Consider the following 21,484-nt stretch of genomic DNA (forward strand, 5'->3'; position numbering starts at 1 on the left):
TAGATGTGGCCCTTGTGGCTAAAGGGATCAGGGGGTATGGAGAGAAGGCAGGTACGGGATACTAAGTTGGATGATCAGCCGTGATCATATTGAATGGCGAATGGTGCAGGCTCGAAGGGCCGAATGGCCTCTACTCCTGCACCTATTGTCTATGTTTCTATGTTTCCAGCTTTCTTTCCCCCCCCACCCCACCCCCATATCTCGCTAGTATTTGTTTATTTTCCATCCTGGGGAGAAGGTTCTGACTGTCTACCATTTCTATGCTTCTCATAATCGCATCGACAGAATGTTCAACACAAGGCGCTGGAGGAACTGAGTGGGTCAGGCGGCGTCTGTGGAGGGAATGGACAGGTGATATTTGGGGGTGGGACCTTTCTTCTGACCACTCCAGTCTTGCCCAAGGGTCCTGACCCATAACGTCGTCAGTCCACTCCCACCACAGATGCTGCCTGACCTCCGGAGTTCCTCCAGCACTCTGCGGTTTTCACTCATGATCCCAGCTTCTGCAGTTCCTTGAGTCGACAATGTGGGAGATTAATTTTAACTTCTCACGCCCACCTCCCCTAAACCGTTGGGGGGGGAATAAATCATCTTTAGCCCTGGTATTCTGGGGGGGGGGGGCAATCGCATGGCGCTGGAGGAACTCAGCAGGGTCAGGCAGCGTCTGTGGAGGGAATGACCCTTGTAGAGTTTGTGCAGCTGCCGGGACCCTGGCATAGGGTGAGAGAGAGGGGACAGGGGAGGGGGGGGGAGAGAGAGAAGGGGGGGAGAGAGAGAGGAGATAAGGGGGAAGGAGGGGGAGAAAGGGAGAGAGAGAGGGAGAGAGAGGGAGAGAGAGAGAGGGGAAGGGAGAGAGAGAGAGAGGGGAGAGAGAGAGGAAGAAAGAGAGAGAAAGAAAGAAAAAGAGAGAGGGAGAGAGTGAGAGGGAGAGAGGAAAAGAGCGAGGAAAAGAGAGAACAAGAGAGAACGAGAGAGAGTGAAAGAGAGAAGAGAGAGAGAGAGAGAAAGAAAGAGAGAGAAAGAGAGAGAGAGAGAGGGAGAGAGAGAGAGAGAGAGGGAGAGAGAGAGAGAGGAGAGAGAGAGAGGGAGGGAGGAGAGAGGGACGGGGGGGAGGGGGAGGAGAGGAGGAGGTGCAGCAGCGCTGGGTCGGGGACGGGCGACGAGCAGCCGCTGCATTAACGCCGGGATCGAGCGGGCGGGTGGGGAGCGGGGGGCTGCGGGTCGGGGGGTCGGGGGTCGGGGCGGGCATGAGCGCGGCGGGCCGAGCGGCCTCGGGGCGGGACAGCGGCCGCTGGAGGAGCCGCAGCCTCGGGCAGGTCGTCGGCGAAGTCCTGCGGAAAAGGAGGCGAATCTCCCGGGCAGCGCCTCGTCTACAGCGGCCCCGGGACACGGACACAGGTAGCGGCACCGGCCCCTCTCTCTCCCCTCCCCTCTCCCCTCTCTCCCCTCTCCCCATCCTCCCCTCTCCCCTCTCTCTCCCCCCTTCTCTCTCTCTCTCTCCTCTCTCTCCCTCTCTCTCCCCCTCTCTCTCCCCTCTCTCCCTCTCTCCTCTCTCTCCCTCTCTCTCTCACCCCCTCTCCCCCTCTCTCCCCCCTTCTTTTCGCCCTCCCTCTCTCCCCTTCCCTCTCTACAATCTATCTCCCTCCCTCTCTCCCCCCCCCTCTTTCTCCCCTCCCTATTTCTCTTCTCCCTCTCCCCTCTCTCCCTCCCCCTCTCCTCCTCTCCCCCTCTCTCTCTCCCTCCTCTTCTCCCCTCTCTCCTCCTCTCCTCCCCTCCCCTCCTCTCCTCCCTCTCTCCCCTCCTCCCTCCCCTCACCTTCCCTCTCCCCTCCCCCCCCCCTCCCTCTCCCCTCCCCCCTCTCTCCCCCCCCCCCCTCCTCCCCTCCCCCTCTCCCCTCCCCCTCTCCCCTCTCCCTCTCTCCCCTCTCCCTCTCCCTCTCTCCCTCCCTCTCTCCCCCTCTCCCCCTCTCCCGTCTCCCCTCCTCTCCCCCTCTCCCCCCTCTCCCTCTCTCCCCTCTCCCCTCTCTCTCCTCTCTCCCCCTCTCCCCCCCTCTCCCCTCTCTCCCTCTCTCCCCTCTCTCCCCTCTCCCCTCTCTCCTCTCTCTCCCCCTCCCCCCCTCTCCTCCATCCCCTCTCCCGTTTCTCCCACATCCTCTACCTTCCCCCCCCCTCTGACCCCGATCGAGCCCCCCCTCCCCCCTCTCCTCCCCTCCCCTCCCCTCTCCTCTACCTCCTCACACCCCCTCCCCCTCCATAACCCCCACCACCCCACTCAGTGCCCAGGGAGAGGGGTCTCTGATATTGTGTGTCCCCTACTCTCTCCCCCCCCCCCTCAGTCTTTCACCCCAACCCCTCTCACATCCCCCCCACCCCCCCCGTCCCGGATCCATGGTCAGGTTGGGGGGGAGGGGGTCCCTGATGTTATTTGCCCCAAGATCTCCCCCATCCCATTGGATCAAAATTAGTCCATTCGGCCCATCGAGTCCACTCCGCCATTCAATCACGGCTGATCTATCTCTCCCTCCTAACCCCATTCTCCTGCCTTCTCCCCATAACCCCTGACTTGAACTATTTGGCAGACAGCTTTTCCGCTGTGTGTTATTTGTGTGTGTCAGCTGTGAGGGGCGTCTGCGTTGTGTTAACTGTGTGTTGGTGTCTCCAGGCGTTGACACGAGGCTAAAGCGAGGCGGAGGAAACCTGGTGGATCACGATGGCTTTCAGCAGGTTTGTTGGCAGCAGAAATGTGTGGGAATGAACTGCAGGTGCTGGTTTTCACCGAAGATAGAGACAAGATTACTAAGGCTTTGGACACGCTAGAGGCAGGAAACATGTTCCCGATGTTGGGGGAGTCCAGAACCAGGGGCCACACAGTTTAAGAATAAGGGGTAAGCCATTTAGAACGGAGACGAGGAAACACTTTTTCTCACAGAGAGTTGTGAGTCTGTGGAATTCTCAGCCTCAGAGAGCGGTGGAGGCCAGTTCTCTGGATGCTTTCAAGAGAGAGCTAGATAGGGCTCTTAAAGATAGCGGAGTCAGGGGATATGGGGAGAAGGCAGGAACGGGGTACTGATTGGGGATGGTCAGCCATGATCACATTGAATGGCGGTGCTGGATCGAAGGGCCGAATGGCCTCTACTCCTGCACCAATTGTCTATTTTCTATTGTTTAAAATGCTGGAGTAACTCAGCGGGACAGGCAGCATCTCTGGAGAGAAGGAATATTTGGGTCTGAAGGTGGTTCTCGACCCGAAAAGTCACCCATTTCTTCTCTCCAGGGATGCTGCCTGTCCCGCTGAGTTACTCCAGCTTTTTGTGTCTATCTATTGTTGGCAGCGGCATTGAATACGACTCTCGAGGCATGGACCAGTTTAGTTTAGAGATACAGTGCGGAAACAGGCCTTTCGACCCACCAATCCCCAGCTCCAGAAAACACTTCTAACGTCACAAACTGCAGCTCACCACTATTGGACTATCAACATGTGTAGTAAAGGAACTGCAGATGCTGGTTTAAACCGAAGATAGACGCAATATACTGGAGTAACTATGTTTCTGTAACTCAGCGGGACGGGCAGCATCTCTGCAGAGAAGGAATGGGTGACATTTCAGGTCGAGACCCTTCTACAGACTGAGAGTCAGGGGAGCGGAAAAACGAGAGATATAATCCTAACCCTATATCTCTTGTTTCCCTTCCCCCTGACTCTGGTCTGACGAAGGGCCCTGACCCAAAAGCATGAGGCAGGAGCAGAATTAGGCCATTCGGCCCATTCGATCTATCTCTCCCTCTCAACCCCATTCTCCTGCCTTCTCCCCATAACCCCTGACACCCGCACTAATCAAGAACATATTAAACTCCGCTTTAAAAATCCTCCTTGCCTCCACAGCCGCCCGTGGCAATGAAATCCACAGATTCACCACCCATTCCTCCTCATCTCTGTTCTCCCAACGTTGCCTGCCCATTTATCCACAGATGCTGCCTGACCAGCTGAGCTTCTCCGACACTTTGTGTTTTGCTCACGATTGCAGCATTAGGGCCGCACGGTGGCGCAGCGGGTAGAGCTGCTGCCTTACAGCGCCCGAGACCCAGGTTCGATCCCGACTACGGGTGCTGCCTGTACGGAGTTTGTACGTTCTCCCCATGACCTGCGTGGGTTTCTCCAGGATACGATGATACCATACGATAGAACGTTATTGATCCCAGGAGGGAAATTGATCCGCCAACTGTCATTAACACACAAGATACACAGAAACATAGAAACATAGACAATAGGTGCAGGAGTAGAGGCCATTCGGCCCTTCGAGCCTACACCACCATTCAATATGATCATGGCTGATCATCCAACTCAGTATCCCATCCCTGCCTTCTCTCCATACCCCCTGATCCCTTTAGCCACAAGGGCCACATCTAACTCCCTTTTAAACATGAAGTTAAAGTGACGAGTGGGAAAGTCCAGTATTGATTGATGTGCGATCAATCATCGGTTTCCTCCCACACTCCAAAGACGTGCAGGTTTGTAGGTTAATTGGCTTGGTATAAATGTAAATTGTCCCTAGTGTGTGTGTGTGTGCGGGGATCGCTGGTAGGCATGGACTCGGTGGGTCGAAGGGCCTGTTTCCGCGCTGTGTGTCTATACTAAACTAAATGTAAATATGCTACGTTTGCAAACACTGACCTTCCCGCTGTGTGTATGTGTGTGTTTGTGTTTTCAGTGGGTGGACACTTGCAGGCCAATCGTGTGGCTCCCAGCTGGAATACCCTCTGCATGGAGACAGCGGGTGAGTGGTGTATAAGGTCACAAGTGATAGGAGTAGAATTAGGCCATTCGGCCCATCAAGTCTACTCTGCCATTCCCTCATGGCTGATCTATCGTTTTCAAGAAGGAACTGCCAGATGCTGGAAAATCGAAGGTAGACAAAAATGCTGGAGAAACTCAGCGGGTGCAGCAGCATCTATGGAGCGAAGGAAATAGGCAATGTTTCCTTCGCCCCATGCAAAGAGATGAACAATCACTGCTATAGGAAATAGGCAACGTTTCGGGCCGAAACCCTTTCGGGTTTCGGCCCGAAACGTTGCCTATTTCCTTCGCTCCATAGATGCTGCTGCACCCGCTGAGTTTCTCCAGCACTTTTGTCTACCGATGGCTGATCTATCTCTCCCTCCTAACCCCATTCTCCTGCCTTCTCCCCCTAACCCCTGACACCCGCACCAATCAAGAACCTATCTATCTCTGCCTTAAATATACCCAGACTTGTGGCCTCCACAGCCGTCTGTGGCAATGAATCCTACAGATTCACCACCCTCTGACCAAAGAGATTCCTCCTCATTGAAACATCTCCTTGAAACTTCACAACTCTACCGACCCCCCCCACACACACTAGGGACCTGCGATCCCCGCACATCTACACTACGCTCCACACAGGAGATCACCTTAAAGCTGTGTCCTCTGGAATTTGATATTCACAGATACAGCTTGTTAGATGCAAGCATCTGCCGTCTGTAATGTTGTTAGGAATATTTAGCGCAATTGGTAACAAACTGTGGACGCGGACACAGTGTTCGTCTGTGGGCTCATGTTGGCTTGATAGAATGATACAGCACGGAAACAGGCCCTTCAGCCCAACTTGCCCACACTGGCCAACATGTCCCAGCTACACTAGTCCCACCTGCCTGCATTTGGTCCATATCCCTCCAAACCTGTCCTATCCATATACCTGTCTAGAAACATAGAAACATAGAAATTAGGTGCAGGAGTAGGCCATTCGGCCCTTCGAGCCTGCACCGCCATTCAATATGATCATGGCTGATCATCCAACTCAGTATCCCGTACCTGCCTTCTCTCCATACCCCCTGATCCCCTTAGCCACAAGGGCCACATCTAACTCCCTCTTAAATATAGCCAATGAACTGGCCTCAGCTACCCTCTGTGGCAGAGAGTTCCAGAGATTCACCACTCTCTGCGTGAAAAAAGTTCTTCTCATCTCGGTTTTAAAGGATTTCCCCCTTATCCTTAAGCTGTGATCCCTTGTCCTGGACTTCCCTAACATCGGGAACAATCTTCCTGCATCTAGCCTGTCCAACCCCATTAAGAATTTTGTAAGTTTGTAAGTCTAACTGTTTCTTAAAGTCCTTACCTTATCTTAAAGCAACTACCTCCTCTGGCATCTTGTTCAATACATCCACCACCCTTTGTGTGAAAAGTTGCCCCGCAGATTTCTATTAAGTCATTTCCCCTTCACCTTGAACCCATGTCCTCTGATCCTCGATTCCCCTACTCTGGGCAAGAGACTCTGTGCGTCTACCCGATCTATTCCTCTCATGATTTTATACACCTCTATAATATCACCCCTCATCCTCCCGCGCTGCATGGAATAGAGACCCAGCCTGCTCAACCTCTCCCTGTAGCTCACACCCTCAAGTCCTGCCAACATCCTTGCTCAATCTCTGTCCCCTCCTGTTGCAGATGTGGGTGATGATGGCTGATCACTATCTCGACACCATCGCTGTGGATTGGGGGAAGACAGTGGAGAGGGTGATGGCGGGCCTGGACCAGGATGTGTTGGGAGTGCGAGTGGAGAAGGTACGTCATCACAAGCCCCCCCCCCCCCCCCCCCCCCCCCCCTCCCTCTCACTCACTGGCTGTCAATGTTCATCAGTTCCAGGAGCAGAATTAGGCCATTCGGTCCATCAAACCTACTCCAACATTCAATCATGGCTGATCTATGTATCTCTCCCTCCTAACCCCATTCTCCTGCCTTCTCCCCATAACCCCTGACACCCGCACTAATCAAGAATCTATCTATCTCGGCTTTAAAAATATCCACTGACTTGTGGCCTCCACAGCCGTCTGTGGCAATGAATCCTACAGATTCACCACCCTCTGACTCAAGAAATTCCTCCTCATCTCCTTCCTAAAGGATCGTCCTTAAAATTCTGTGGCCGTGCCCTCTAGTCCTAGACTCTCCCACTAGTGGAAACATCCTCTCCACATCCACTCTATCCAGGCCTTTCACTATTCTGTAAGTTTCAATGAGGTTCCCCCTCATTCCTCTAAACTCCAGTTCAGTTGGATTTGAGGGACAACTTTTCATACTTTCTATAATCTTGGTTATAATAATGTAATGCGATATAAATCAGAACTATTTTGTTCTCTTCATTGCGCCCCCATGCAGTAACTCTCCCGCTGCGCCCCCATGCAGCAACTCTACCGCTGCGCCCCCATGCAGCAACACTGTCGCTGCGCCCCCATGCAGTAACTGCTGCTGCACCACTGTGCTACTGATGTTTTCTCTGGACGTTTGCTTGCAGGATCTGCGCCAGTCCAGCCTGAAGCAATACGGCGGCGCTGACCTGAAACGTTTCCTGGCCGCGCTCAAGCGCCTGCTGGTGGCGTACGCTCGCTGGAACCAACACACGGGCTACTGCCAGGGATTCATCACGCCAGCGGCTGTCATCCTCGCCGCCATGGGGAGCGACGAGGGAGCAGCCTTAAAGGTCAGTCACCACATTGTTGGAACATAGAAACATGACAATAGGTGCAGGAGTAGGCCACTCGGCCCTTCGAGCCTGCACCGCCATTCAATATGATCATGGCTGATCATCCAACTCAGTATCCTGTACCTGCCTTCTCTCCATCCCCCCTGATCCCTTTAGCCACAAGGGCCACATCTAACTCCCTCTTAAATATAGCCAATGAACTGTTGCCTCAACTACCTTCTGTGGCAGAGAATTTTGTACGTTTCTATAAGATCCCCCCTCAATCTTCTAATGGGCAACTAAACCAGTGGTTCACAACCTTTTTTAGCTCATGGCCCCATTGGGATCTTGTAATTTTTCTGTGCCCCCCCCCCCCCCCCCCCCCCCCCCCCCCCCCCCCCCCCCCCCGACATTATTAGCGGAAAAAAAGTACTTCAATATTAAAGTACCTTCCATAAATATCAATGTCTATTAATTATATATTCTTGTTTATTCTATCACAAACATCTAAAATATTTTGTGGGTTCAATAAAACAACTATTTATAATCATACATTAAAAATATATTTCAACTACATAGATTTAAATTTATTAGAACTGACATTTTGGAGGCAAAACAGGGTGGTAGCTCTGTGGCCCCCTTCATTGAACCTGTGGCCCCACTGAGATTTGCTATGGCCCCTTTGGTTGGGCATCACTGAACCAAACCATCTCCCCACTCCCATCGAAGAAAGACACAGAGTGCTGGAGCAACTCCACGGGTCAGGCAGCATGTCTGGAGTATATGGATAGACCTGTCCATGTTCTCCACAGAATGAGAGGCTGCCTGAGTTACTCCAGCACTTTGTGTGTTTTTTTTAGTAAACCAGCGACTGCAGTTCCTGTGTCTCCTTTTCCCTGTTTAAGAAGGAACTGCAGATGCTGGAAAATCGAAGGTAGACAAAAGTGCTGGAGAAACTCAGCATCTATGGAGCGTAGGAAATAGGCGACGTTTCGTGCCGAAACCCGGAAGGGTTTCGTCCCGAAACGTTGCCTATTTCCAAAAGGATTTCGTCCCGAAACGTTGCCTATTTCCTTCGCTCCATAGATGCTGCTGCACCCGCTGAGATTCTCCAGCACTTGTGTCTACCTTCTCCTTTCCCCTGTCCATGTCCTGTTCCATATTCTGTATTGTGTATTCACATTCTGTTCTCTTGCCGTTTACATGCCTTGTCTCCCCCCCTCCAGGTCCTCCTCTATCTCCTGGACCACGTGCTTCCAGACAGTTACTTTGCCAACAGCATCAGCGCCCTGACTGTTGACGTGACCGTCTTTCATGAGCTGCTCAAGATCCAGCTGCCCGACCTCTGGCAACATCTGGAACATCTGTACCGGGCGGCCAAGCAAGCTAGCGATGGTGAGTGTGGAGCACAGGGTCCTTGCACTTCAATTAAAGGCACAGAGTGCTGGAGTAACTAACTCAGTGGGTCAGGCAGCATCTGTGGAGAACATGGATAGGTGACGTTTCACAGAGTGCTGGAGTAACTCAGCGGGTCAGGCAGCATCTGTGGAGAACATGGATAGGTGACGTTTCACAGAGTGCTGGAGTAACTCAGCGGGTCAGGCAGCATCTATGGAGCACATGGATAGGTGACGTTTCACAGAGTGCTGGAGTAACTCAGCTGGTGAGGCAGCATCTGTGGAGACCCAAGGGTTTCGGCCCGAAACGTTGCCTTTTTCCTTCGCTCTTTTGGAAATAGGCAACGTTTCGGGCCGAAATCCTTTTGGAAATAGGCAACGTTTCGGGCCGAAATCCTTTTGGAAATAGGCAACGTTTCGGGCCGAAACCCTTCTGGAAATAGGCAACGTTTCGGGCCGAAATCCTTTTGGAAATAGGCAACGTTTCGGGCCGAAACCCGGAAGGGTTTCGGCCCGAAACGTTGCCTATTTCCTTCACTCCATAGATGCTGCTGCACCCGCTGAGTTTCTCCAGCATTTTTGTCCACCTTCGATTTTTCCAGCATCTACAGTTCCTTCTTTTCAGAATCAGAATCAGATTTTTTTCGCCAAGTATGTTTTGCAACATATGAGGAATTTCACTGGCCAGGTCAGTCATACAATTTAAAAAAAGCAACAGACTCAAAAAACACATTTGAACATCAACATCCACCACAGTGACTCCTGCACATTCCTCACTGTGATGGAAGGCCAAATAAAGTTTGTCCTTCCCTATTGTTCTTCCTCGGTCATGGGCCTCCGTTGACGGGATAATTTTGACTCCCGTAGCCGGTGGCGTTCAGGCCCTTCTTGTCGAGGCTTGTCAGCTCCGCGCGCTGGGCGATGAAACCTCGCGTCGGGGCTGGTCGAACCTTCTGCGTTGGAGCTCCCGACTTGCCTCTCCCGTGAATGCGAGCCCTTGTTGGTGAGTCCGCAGGCCACGGTGGGAGCAATCCCAGATCCCCCCCCCCCCCGCATAAAATAAACCGAATTACATTAAATCTAACTTTTAACAAACACTAAAATAACAAAAAGATGAAAAACCGAACAGACTGCTGGCCAGGGCTGGCCATCTTAAACAAGAAGACCCCACTGGAATCTTCCACAACCATCTTCACGATCTACGATCCCACCACATGAGTGAGTCCGCCAATCACTCACCAGGCTTTGTCCCAGCTTTGCCCACCTCTCTTCCAGCTTTCCCCACCCTCCACTACAATCTGTCCGAAGTTTCCCAACTCGAACATGTTCCGCCTGACCGTGTGGTGTTGCCTTGGCCTGCCGGGGGAAGTGTGTGAGTTATGAGGTGGACAAAAATGCTGGAGAAACCCAGCGGGTGCAGCATCATCTATGGAGCAAAGGAAATGGACAACGTTTCAGGCCAAACCCCTTCTTCAGACTGATGTAGGGTGGGAAGAAGAAAGGAGAAAGGAATAGGAGGAGCCCGAGGGTTGAGGGAGAGCTGAGAAGGGGAGGAGACAGCAAGGGCTACCGGAAATTGGAGAAGTCAATGTTTATGCCGCTAGGGTGCAGACTGCCCAAGCTGAATATGAGGTGCTGCTCCTCCAATTTACGGTGGTGCTCACTCTGGCCATGGAGGAGACCCAGGACAGAAAGGTCGGATTGGGAATGGGAGGGGGTTGAAGTGCTGAGCCACCGGGAGATCAGGTTGGTTAATGCGGACCGAGCGGAGGTGTTGGGCGAAGCGATCGCCAAGCCTACGCTTGGTCTCACTGATGTAGATCAGCTGACACCTAGAGCTTGTGAACTGTGTGTGACAGTGTTGGATGTTGACGTGTGCCCGCCCTTGTCTCCCACAGGGAGGTGTGTGTTGCCGCTCCACAGTGTGGTCACCATGCACTGGCTCCTCACCCTCTTCACCTCCTGTCTGCCCAAAGACTCCGTCATCTGGATCTTCGATGCCATCTTCTTCGAGGGTTCGGAGGTGATGCTGCGGGTTGCCCTGGCGATATGGGCTCAGCTGGCAGAGTAGGTGGAATGTGCCGGAAACATGTGGAGGATGGAACATTGATATTTTATTTGTGTGGCTACATAGTAACTGATATATCACTGCACTCATTGGTGTATGTGACAATAAATGTAACGTAACTTGAACCTGAGGAGAAAACAATCGTTCTGATTTATATCGCACTTCATTATTATAACCAAGATTATAGGAAGTGTGAAAAGTTGTCCCTCTTAAATCTTATAAGATCTTTCCCCTCTCACCTTCAACCCATGTCCCTGGTTCTTGATTCCTCAACTCTGGGTAAAAGACTCTGTACGTTCACCCTATCTATTCCCCTCATGAATTTATACATAAGCTCGTCACGGTGGAGCAGTGGGTAGAGCTGCTGCCTCACAGCGCCAGAGACCCAGGTTCGATCCCGACTGCGGGTGCTGTCTGTACGGAGTTTGCACGTTCTCCCCGTGACATGCGCGGGTTTTCTCCGAGATCTTCCGTTTCCTCCCACACTCCAAAGACATGCGGGTTTGTAGGTTAATTGGCTTGGTGTAAATGTAAATTGTCCCCAGTGTGTGTGTGTAGGATAGTGTTAGTGTGCGGGGATCGCTGGTCGGCGCGGACTCGGTGGGCCAAAGGGCCTGTTTCCGCGCTGTATCTCTAAACTAAACTATAAGATGCCCGTCAGCCTCCTGTGTTACAAGGAGTAATGCAGTGATGTGTTTACACTGCTGTGCCGCTGCAAGTGGGTAGTTTGTTGTTCTGTGATGACAATTTCACGTTCCTGCGCGACTCTCAGCCGCTTTGTGTCACAGGTGGATCGGGCGGTGCCAGAGTATCGAGGAGGTTTCGTTCGGGTTAAGCCGGGAGATGATGGCAAGGAAGGTTCTGGAACCCGTGGGACTCATGCAGGTGAGACTGATATAGGTGGGAATGATGCAGGTGGGGCTGGTGCAGGAGGGGCTGGTGGGGGTGGGGCTGGTGGGGGTGGGGGCTGGTGGGGGTGGGGCTGGTGGGGGTGGGGCCGGTGCAGGTGGGGGTGGGGGTGGGGGGTGGGGGCCGGTGCAGGTGGGGGTGGGGGTGGGGCTGGTGGGGGTGGGGCTGGTGGGGGTGGGGCTGGTGCAGGTGGGGGTGGGGCTGGTGCAGGTGCAGGAGGGGCTGGTGCAGGTGGGGGTGGGGCTGGTGCAGGTGCAGGAGGGGCTGGTGCAGGAGGGGCTGGTGCAGGTGGGGGTGGGGCTGGTGCAGGTGGGGCTGGTGCAGGTGGGGGTGGTGCAGGTGGGGGTGGGGCTGGTGCAGGTGCAGGTGGGGGGCTGGTGCTGGTGGGGTGGGGCTGGTGCAGGTGGGGCTGGTGGGGGTGGGGCTGGTGCAGGAGGGGCTGGTGCAGGTGGGGGTGGGGCTGGTGCAGGTGGGGGTGGGGCTGGTGCAGGTGGGGGTGGGGCTGGTGCAGGAGGGGCTGGTGCAGGTGGGGCTGGTGCAGGTGGGGGTGGTGCAGGTGGGGGTGGGGCTGGTGCAGGTGGGGCCGGTGCAGGTGGGGGTGGTGCAGGTGGGGGTGGGGCTGGTGGGGCTGGTGCAGGTGGGGGTGGTGCAGGTGGGGCCGGTGCAGCAGGTGGGGTGGGGCTGGTGCAGGTGGGGGTGGTGCAGGTGGGGCCGGTGCAGGTGCAGGTGGGGCTGGTGCAGGTGGGGCTGGTGCAGGTGGGGCCGGTGCAGGTGGGGGTGGGGCTGGTGCAGGTGGGGGTGGTGCAGGTGGGGCCGGTGCAGGTGCAGGTGGGGCTGGTGCAGGTGGGGCCGGTGCAGGTGGGGCCGGTGCAGGTGGGGCCGGTGCAGGTGGGGCCGGTGCAGGTGCAGGTGGGGCTGGTGCAGGTGGGGCCGGTGCAGGTGGGGCTGGTGCAGGTGCAGGTGGGGCTGGTGCAGGTGGGGGCTGGTGCAGGTGGGGCTGGTGCAGGTGGGGCCGGTGCAGGTGGGGCCGGTGCAGGTGCAGGTGGGGCTGGTGCAGGTGGGGCCGGTGCAGGTGGGGCCGGTGCAGGTGCAGGTGGGGCCGGTGCAGGTGGGGCCGGTGCAGGTGGGGCTGGTGCAGGTGGGGCCGGTGCAGGTGCAGGTGGGGCTGGTGCAGGTGGGGCCGGTGCAGGTGCAGGTGGGGCTGGTGCAGGTGGGGCCGGTGCAGGTGGGGCCGGTGCAGGTGGGGCCGGTGCAGGTGGGGCCGGTGCAGGTGGGGCCGGTGCAGGTGGGGCTGGTGCAGGTGGGGCCGGTGCAGGTGCAGGTGGGGCTGGTGCAGGTGGGGCCGGTGCAGGTGGGGCCGGTGCAGGTGCAGGTGGGGCTGGTGCAGGTGGGGCCGGTGCAGGTGGGGCCGGTGCAGGTGGGGCTGGTGCAGGTGGGGCCGGTGCAGGTGGGGCCGGTGCAGGTGGGGCCGGTGCAGGTGGGGCCGGTGCAGGTGGGGCTGGTGCAGGTGCAGGTGGGGGCTGGTGCAGGTGCAGGGGGGGCTGGTGCAGGTGGGGCCGGTGCAGGTGGGGCTGGTGCAGGTGGGGCCGGTGCAGGTGCAGGTGGGGCTGGTGCAGGTGCAGGGGGGGCTGGTGCAGGTGGGGCTGGTGCAGGTGGGGCTGGTGCAGGTGCAGGTGGGGCTGGTGCAGGTGGGGCCGGTGCAGGTGCAGGGGGGGCTGGTGCAGGTGCAGGGGGGGCTGGTGCAGGTGCAGGGGGGGCTGGTGCAGGTGGGGCTGGTGCAGGTGGGGCTGGTGCAGGTGGGGCTGGTGCAGGTGGGGCTGGTGCAGGTGCAGGTGGGGCTGGGTGCAGGTGCAGGGGGGGGCTGGGGGCAGGTGCAGGGGGGGGCTGGTGCAGGTGGGGGGCGGTGCAGGTGGGGCTGGTGGTGGGGCTGGTGCAGGGGCCGGGTGCAGGTGGGGCCGGTGGGGTGCAGGCAGGTGGGCTGGTGCAGGTGCAGGGGGGGCTGGTGCAGGTGGGGCTGGTGCAGGTGCAGGTGCAAATGGAATAGCACAGCTTGTAATCGCTGGACGAGGGATGAGGGGGAGACCTCATTGAAACTCACCCAACAGTGAAATGCTTGGATAGAGTGGATGTGGAGAGGATGTTTCCACTAGTGGGAGAGTCTAGAACCAGAGGGCACGGCCTCAGATTTAAAGGACGATCCTTTAGAAAGAAGATGGGGAGGAATTTCTTTAGTCAGATGGTGGTGAATCTGTGGAATTCATTGCCACAGACGGCTGTGGGGGCCAAGTCTTTGTGTATTTTTAAGGCAGAGATAGACAGATTCTTTATTGGTAAGGGGTTATGGGGAGAAGGCAGGAGAATGGTGTTGAGGGAGAGATAGATCAGCCATGATTGAATGGCGGAGTAGACTCGATGGGCCGAATGGCTCCTATGATGTCCCTGCCCTCATTCCTCCAGCCTTTGCAACAGAGAGAGGATGGTGCATCCCCACTCCACCCCAAGTTGCCAGCAGCAACCCAGCCCCCACCCCCCCCCCCGTCCCTATCAGACATGGACAACCTCTATTGTCTGTGACAAGAAGCTGGAGTCGTATTTTGGGCCCATGTTATAAAGCTGGTTTACCACACTCTGTACGAGCCAATCTGTTCTCACCTCATAACTCCAACCACCTCGTCCCAGTAACATTATTGTGAAAAAAAGACACAGAGTGCTGGAGTAACTCAGCGGGTGCAGCAGCATCTATGGAGCTAAGGAAATAGGCAACGTTTCGGGCCGAAACCCAGAAGGGTTTCGGCCTGAAACGTTGCCTATTTCCAGAAGGATTTCGGCCCAAAACGTTGCCTATTTCCTGCTGCACCATAACTCAGTGGGTCAGGCAGCATCTGTGGAGAACATGGATAGGTGACGTTTCACAGAGTGCTGGAGTAACTCAGCAGGTCAGGCAGCATCTGTGGAGAACTTGGATAGGTGACGTTTCTGGGTGGGACCCTCGTTGTGTTACTGTGCACTGTTGTGTATCTTACAGGCGGTGCGATCAATGGCTGCGTTTCCGTCCCTTAAAGTGAGGGAACTGAGGGAGAAATACAGCCGTGGGCCTCCGCAGACCAAGCCCAGCGTTGCCAGGTATCATGGTTGCCGCTGTAACAATGAGCTGTAATTGTCCATGCGTGTGCCGGCAGGGAGGGTGATGTGACTTTTCTGCCTTGTCCCTAGTGTCCGGCCCAATGACCCATCGTTGAGGAAGACAGGCAGCGAGACCAATGGTCACTGCACCTTCCTGGCTGCTGTTGGTTACGCACAGACACAGAACCAGCATAACACAGGTACTGGGGTGATGCTGGAGTCTCGCCGACCGCCCGCCCGGCAACCGCCCGACAACCCCCTGGCAACCGCCCGACAACCCCCTGGCAACCGCCCGACAACCCCCCTGGCAACCGCCCGACAACCCCCCCGGCAACCCCCCGGCAACCGCCCGACAACCCCCCCCACGGCAACCACCCGACAACCCCCCGGCCAACCGCCCGACAACCCCCTGGCACAACCCCCGGCAACCGCCCGACAACCCCCCCCGGCAACCGGCCGACAACCCCCCCGGCAACCGCCCGACAACCCCCTGGCAACCGCCCGACAACCCCCCGGGCAACCGCCCGACAACCCCCTGGCAACCGCCCCGACAACCCCCTGGCAACCGCCCCGACAACCCCCTGGCAACCACCCGACAAACCCCTGGCCGCCCGACAACCCCACGACAACCCCCCCGGCAACCGCCTGACAACCCCCCGGCAACCGCCTGACAACCATCCCGCAACCGCAAATCCTCTAATCCGGAAATAATCACTAGGCAGCGCTTGAAATCCCTCCCCGGAACTCCCCGAGAAAATGTGTCGTCCAGGCCGGGCGAGGGGGCCGATCTCGACCTCAGCGGCCAGATCCGTTCCCATTGCCGACTTTGCCGGCCCGCGTCTCAGCCCCCCCCCCCCCCCCCCGACGGCATAGGCGGAACATTCCGGTACCGTTGGACTCCTCTCAGAGGCCGTGACCTCTGTTGGATAATCCGGCAACACGGATACTCCGGCAACACGGCTCTGGAACCGCGGGTGCCGGGAAGTCAGCAGTGGCCTGTACTTAATGTTGTTGCCGCACCGGCTAACGGCCCGGATAGAGTGGATGTGGAGAGGATGTTTCAACCAGCGAGAGAGTCTAGGACCAGAGGGCACGGCCTCAGAATTAAAGGATGTTCCTTTAGAAAGAAGATGAAGACAATAGACAATAGGTGCAGGAGTAGAGGCCATTCGGCCCTTCGAGCTAGCACCATCATTCAATGTTATCATGGCTGATCATCCCCAATCAGTACCCCGTTCCTGCCTTCTCCCCATATCCCCTGACTCCGCTATCTTTAAGAGCCCTATCTAGCTCTCTCTTGAAAGCATCCAGAGAACCGGCCTCCACCGCCCTCTGAGGCAGAGAATTCCACAGACTCACAACTCTCTGAGAAAAAGTGTTCCCTCGTCTCCTTTCTAAATGGCTTACCCCTTATTCTTAAACTGTGCGTGGCCCCTGGTTCTGGACTCCCCCAACATCGGGGACATGTTTCCTGCCTCTAGCGTGTCCAAACCCTTAACAATCTTATATGTCTCAATGATATCTCCTCTCATCCTTCTAAACTCCAGAGTGTACAAGGGCCCTATACAACTGCAGAAGGATCTCTTTGCTCCTATGCTCGATTCCTCTTGTTATAAAGGCCAACAGGCCATTTATGGAGCGAAGGATGCTGCCTCACCCGCTGAGTTTCTCCAGCATTTTTGTCTGCCTTCGATTTTTCCAGCATCTGCAATTCTTTCTTAGACACTGATCATAACACAGGAAGTCTGGATGTTAATTAAAAAGTGAAGGTGTTAAATATCGACACCTGGATGTAGCTCTCACCATCAGCAGCCGTTATCTTTATCGCCCGTGAGAAGATTCTGCTGCCGAGCTATTTCAGGAACGACGCCCGTGAATCAGTCGTGGCGGCTGGGAGCTCCCCCCCCCGCGTGTGGTTATGTTTAGTTTAGAGATACAACGCGGAAACAGGCCCTTCGGCCCACCGAGTCCGCGCCCGCCAGCGATCCCCGCACACTAACACTATCCTACACACACTAGGGATCATTTACATTTACACCAAGCTAAACCTGCACGTCCCGGAGAACTTGCAAACTCCGTACAGACAGCGCCCGTAGTCGGGATCGAACCCGGGTCTCTGGCGCTGTGAGGCAGCAGCTCTACCCGCTGCACCACCGGTATCTGGGAGGGTGACATTGACACAGATCCTCGTGTCTACTCCTGGTTATTGATTTAGGACGTCTGTATTTAGGAAGTTGTAGTTTATTGTATCCCCTCCCCCCCCCCCCCCCCCCCCCCCCCCCGTTCTCCAATTAGTTTCACTGTCCTGATTAGTTTAGTTTAGAGATACAGCGCAGAAACAGGCCCTTCGGCCCACCGAGTCTGTACCGACCAGCGATCCCTGCACACTAACACTACCCTACACACACCATTTAGAACGGAGACGAGGAGACACTTTTTCTCACAGAGAGTGGTGAGTCTGTGGAATTCTCTGCCTCAGAGGGCGGTGGAGGCCAGTTCTCTGGATGCTTTCAAGAGAGAGCTAGATAGGGCTCTTAAAGATAGCGGAGTCAGGGATATGGGGAGAAGGCAGGAACGGGGTACTGATTGGGGATGATCAGCCATGATCACATTGAATGGCGGTGCTGGCTCGAAGGGCCGAATGGCCTCTACTCCTGCACCTATTGTCTATTGTCACACTAGGGACCATTTTTACATTTACACCAAGCCAATGAACCTACAAACCTGTACGTCTTTAGAATGTGGGAGGAAACCAAAGATCTCTGAGAAAACCCACGCAGGTCACGGGGAGAACGTGCAAACTCCGTACAGACAGCGCCCGTAGTCGGGATCGAACCCGGGCCTCTGGCGCTGCATTCGCTGTGAGGCAGCAACTCTACCGCTGCGCCACCGTGCCGCCCTATTACAGTGTACGCCTCGTTGTCACCTTCCCCTCAACAATGAACCAGTCTACATCTCCTTGATCATCATCTGCTTTGATCTGTTGTTTTCGCACCTTCCCCTTCCTTATCTCTGTGTCTCCCTCTCCCCCGACTTTCAGGCTGAAGAAAGGTCTTAACCTGAAACGTCACCCATTCCTTCTCTCCAGAGATGCCGCCTGTCCCGCTGAGTTACTCCAGCGCTTTGTGTTTATCTTGGGAGTTATTTGGAAGACGGACACAAAGTGCTGGAGTGATTCCTGGGAGACACAGAGATAAGGAAGGGTAAGGTGTGAAAATGATGCATTAAAGGGGAACGAGGTTCAAGAATAATGTAGAATAGATGATTGTTAGCCAGGGGATAGTGACAATGAAGTATTACAGAGATTAAACTGGGATGGGGGAGGGATGGAGAGAGAGGGAAAGCAAGGGCTACTTGAAGTTAGAGAAGTCAATGTTCACACCACTGGGGTGTAAGCTGCCCCAGCTAAATATGAGGTGCTGTTCCTCCAATTTGCGCTGGGCCTCACTCTGGCCATGGAGGAGGCCCAGGACAGAGAGGTCAGTGTGGGAATGGGAGGGGGAGTTGAAGTGCTGGGTCACCTGGAGATCAGGCAGGTTAAGGTGGACTGAGCGGAGGTGTTCAGCAAATGGTTCTATGAATGGATTTACAATTCCTCTTCCCACAGGCAGCTCGGATTCCCAATCAGGCACGACACTGCCGTACCCCAGCAAGACCAAGAATATGAACCGTTTCCTCGCTGACCAAAGGCTGGAGAATGGTACCAAGGCCAGGGGTAATGGAGGCCACCAGCTGGGTGAGACGTCTGAGACGGGGCACAAGGAGCAGAGGAAGAGGCTGCTGGCTCCGTGGTGTTTGCAGGTGTCCCGCAGAACCTTGTGTCGGGGCTCGAAGGGGCGGTCAGCTTGCAGCGACACGGTCAGTTTGCTCCAGGAGACCAACGACGTCTACAAGGCGGACCCTCCCAAAACGGCCGACTCTGCCCGCCCTCCCCCGGAGGGAAGCTGGGAAAATCCGGGAACGTCCTGGGATCGGGACGGGAAGCGCTCGGAACCGTGGTGGGAGAGGGATGGAGGTGGGCCGTCGGCGGTCGAAACGCTGCTCCAAACTCTTCACATATCGGAGCAACGACCCGGCCCATCGCCGGCCCCCCGGACATCTCCTCGCCGCTGAAGACAAACGCTTCCACCGCCGATCCGACGGGGAAACGCACCAACGCGCCTCTGCCGGCGAATCTCTTCACCAAACCCCTCGGTCACAAGAACACAGCGATCAGAGGCACCGTTCACATGTCCCAACTCAGCCAATGACTCGGAGCATGTGGCAGGGACGGGAGGTGGGTGGCTGAGGGGAAGAGAGGAAAATCAGTGATACAGCGTGGAAACAGGCCCTTCGGCCCTACTTGCCCCCACCGTCTAACATGCCCCAACTACACCAGTCACACTTGCTCGCATTTGGACAATATCCCTCTAAACCTGTCCTATCCATGTACCTGTCTAATTGCTTCTTAAATGTTGCGATACTTCCTGCCTCAACTACCTCCTTTGTCAGCTCGTTCCACACACCCATGGAAATGTCACCTCCCTATTAAATCTTTGCCCCCCTCTGGTCCTCGATTCCCCAACTCTGGGCAAGAGACACTGTACATCTACCCGATCCATTCCTCTCATGATTTTGTACACCTCTATAAGATCACCCCTCATCCTCCTGCGCTCCAAGGAATAGAGACCCAGCCTAGCTCACACCCTCTAGTCCTGGCAACATCCTCGTAAATCTTCTCTGAACCCTTTCAAACTTGACAACATCTTCTAACATGCAGTTCTGGGCACCGCATCACAGGCCCCTAGTGAGACCACACCTGGAGTATTGCCCCTAGTGAGACCACACCTGGAGTATTGCGTGCAGTTCTGGGCACCCCATCACAGTGAGTGGAGGCTTGGGAGAGGAGGTTTACCAGATCGATGTCTGGATGAGGGAGTATTAGCTACAGGGGGAGGTTGGACAGACTTGTATTGTTTCCCCTGCAACACTAGAGGTGTCAGGGAGACTTGGTCGGGGTGTGTACAATTATGAGAGGCGTGGATAGAGTAGATCGGCAGAACCATTTTCCCAGGATGGAAAAGCTAAATATAGATGGCGGGGCTTTAAGGTGAGAGGGACAAAGTTTAAAGGAGATGTGCGGGCTCTTTTGTTACACAGAGGGTGATGGGTGCCTGGAATTCACTGGTGGTGGTGGTGGAGGCTGGTACAATAGTGGCGTTTAAAGAAACATTAGGATAGGTACATGGATATGTAGGCAATGGATGGATGTGGATTCAAGTGGTCTTGACGTCATGTTTTGTGCAAACATTGACAGAGGGGACGGGTAAAGCTCTTAGAATAAAGGGGAGGTCATTTAAGACTGAGGTGAGAAAAAACCTTTTCACCCAGAGAGTTGTGAATTTGTGGAATTCCCTGCCACAGAGGGCAGTGGAGGCCAAATCACTGGATGGATTTAAGAGAGAGTTAGATAGAGCTCTAGGGGCTAGTGGAGTCAAGGGATATGGGGAGAAGGCAGGCACGGGTTATTGATAGGGGACGATCAGCCATGATCACAATGAATGGCGGTGCTGGCTCGAAGGGCCGAATGGCCTCCTCCTGCACCTATTGTCTATGTTTCTATGTAAGTGACAGGGTGGCCAGAGAAGAAAAGGCAAAAGGCGCAAGAGAAAGTTCAAAGAGGAACAAATTGTGAAGCCAGAGGAAGGAATGTAGGTGGAAGGGGAAGGCGAGGGGAGAAATGGGTGCGAGTCCAGGTGGGGGGGGAGAGGAGAAGGGGTGTGGGGTTTGGTTAGTTATCTAAAGTTGGAGAATTCAATGTTCATACCGCTGGAATACGAGGTGTTGTTCCTCCAATTTGTGTGTGACCCCACTCAGACAATGGAGGAGGCCCAGGACAGAGGAAATAGGCAACGTTTTGGGCCAAAACCCGGAATGGTTTCGGCCCGAAACGTTGCCTATTTCCTTAGCTCCATAGATGCTACTGCACCCGCTGAGTTACTCCAGCACTCTGTGAAACGTCACCTATCCATGTTCTCCACAGATGCTGCCTGACCCACTGAGTTACTCCAGCACTCTGTGAAATGTCACCTATCCATGTTCTCCACGGATGCTGCCTGACCCGCTGAGTTATTCCAGCACTCTGTGAAACGTCACCTATCCATGTTCTCCACAGATGCTGCCTGACCCGCTGAGTTACTCCAGCACTCTGTGAAACGTCACCTATCCATGTTCTCCACAGATGCTGCCTGACCCGCTGAGTTACTCCAGCACTCTGTGAAACGTCACCTATCCATGTTCTCCACAGATGCTGCCTGACCCGCTGAGTTACTCCAGCACTCTGTGAAACGTCACCTATCCATGTTCTCCACAGATGCTGCCTGACCCGCTGAGTTACTCCAGCACTCTGTGAAACGTCACCTATCCATGTTCTCCACAGATGCTGCCTGACCCGCTGAGTTACTCCAGCACTCTGTGAAACGTCACCTATCCATGTTCTCCACAGATGCTGCCTGACTCGCTGAGTTACTCCAGCACTC

General features: G+C 55.3%; 1 protein-coding gene across 1 annotated transcript; it reads left to right on the forward strand.

Annotated features, from left to right (window-relative positions):
- The first annotated feature begins 1,247 nt into the window (after window positions 1-1,247).
- Window positions 1,248-20,697, forward strand: LOC129709001 (TBC1 domain family member 30-like). The gene is made up of 11 exons (XM_055655130.1): window positions 1,248-1,398; window positions 2,662-2,723; window positions 4,706-4,771; window positions 6,457-6,573; window positions 7,302-7,487; window positions 8,696-8,864; window positions 10,765-10,933; window positions 11,723-11,819; window positions 14,869-14,966; window positions 15,057-15,166; window positions 18,574-20,697. Exons 1-11 carry the CDS (start codon window positions 1,248-1,250, stop codon window positions 19,077-19,079), a joined length of 1,731 nt encoding a protein of 576 aa, XP_055511105.1. The 3' UTR covers window positions 19,080-20,697.
- Window positions 20,698-21,484: the final 787 nt, after the last annotated feature.

The sequence above is a fragment of the Leucoraja erinacea genome, chromosome 24 (assembly GCF_028641065.1).
Source record: "Leucoraja erinacea ecotype New England chromosome 24, Leri_hhj_1, whole genome shotgun sequence".
NCBI classification, from domain to species: Eukaryota; Metazoa; Chordata; class Chondrichthyes; order Rajiformes; family Rajidae; genus Leucoraja; species Leucoraja erinaceus.

Coding starts and splice junctions, on each gene's coding strand:
- LOC129709001 (XM_055655130.1), top strand. CDS start 1,248: ATGAGCGCGGCGGGCCGAGCGGCCTCGGGGCGGGACAGCGGCCGCTGG. Junction 4,772..6,456: donor CCTCTGCATGGAGACAGCGG/GTGAGTGGTGTA, acceptor CTCCTGTTGCAG/ATGTGGGTGATGATGGCTGA. Junction 10,934..11,722: donor ATATGGGCTCAGCTGGCAGA/GTAGGTGGAATG, acceptor TTTGTGTCACAG/GTGGATCGGGCGGTGCCAGA.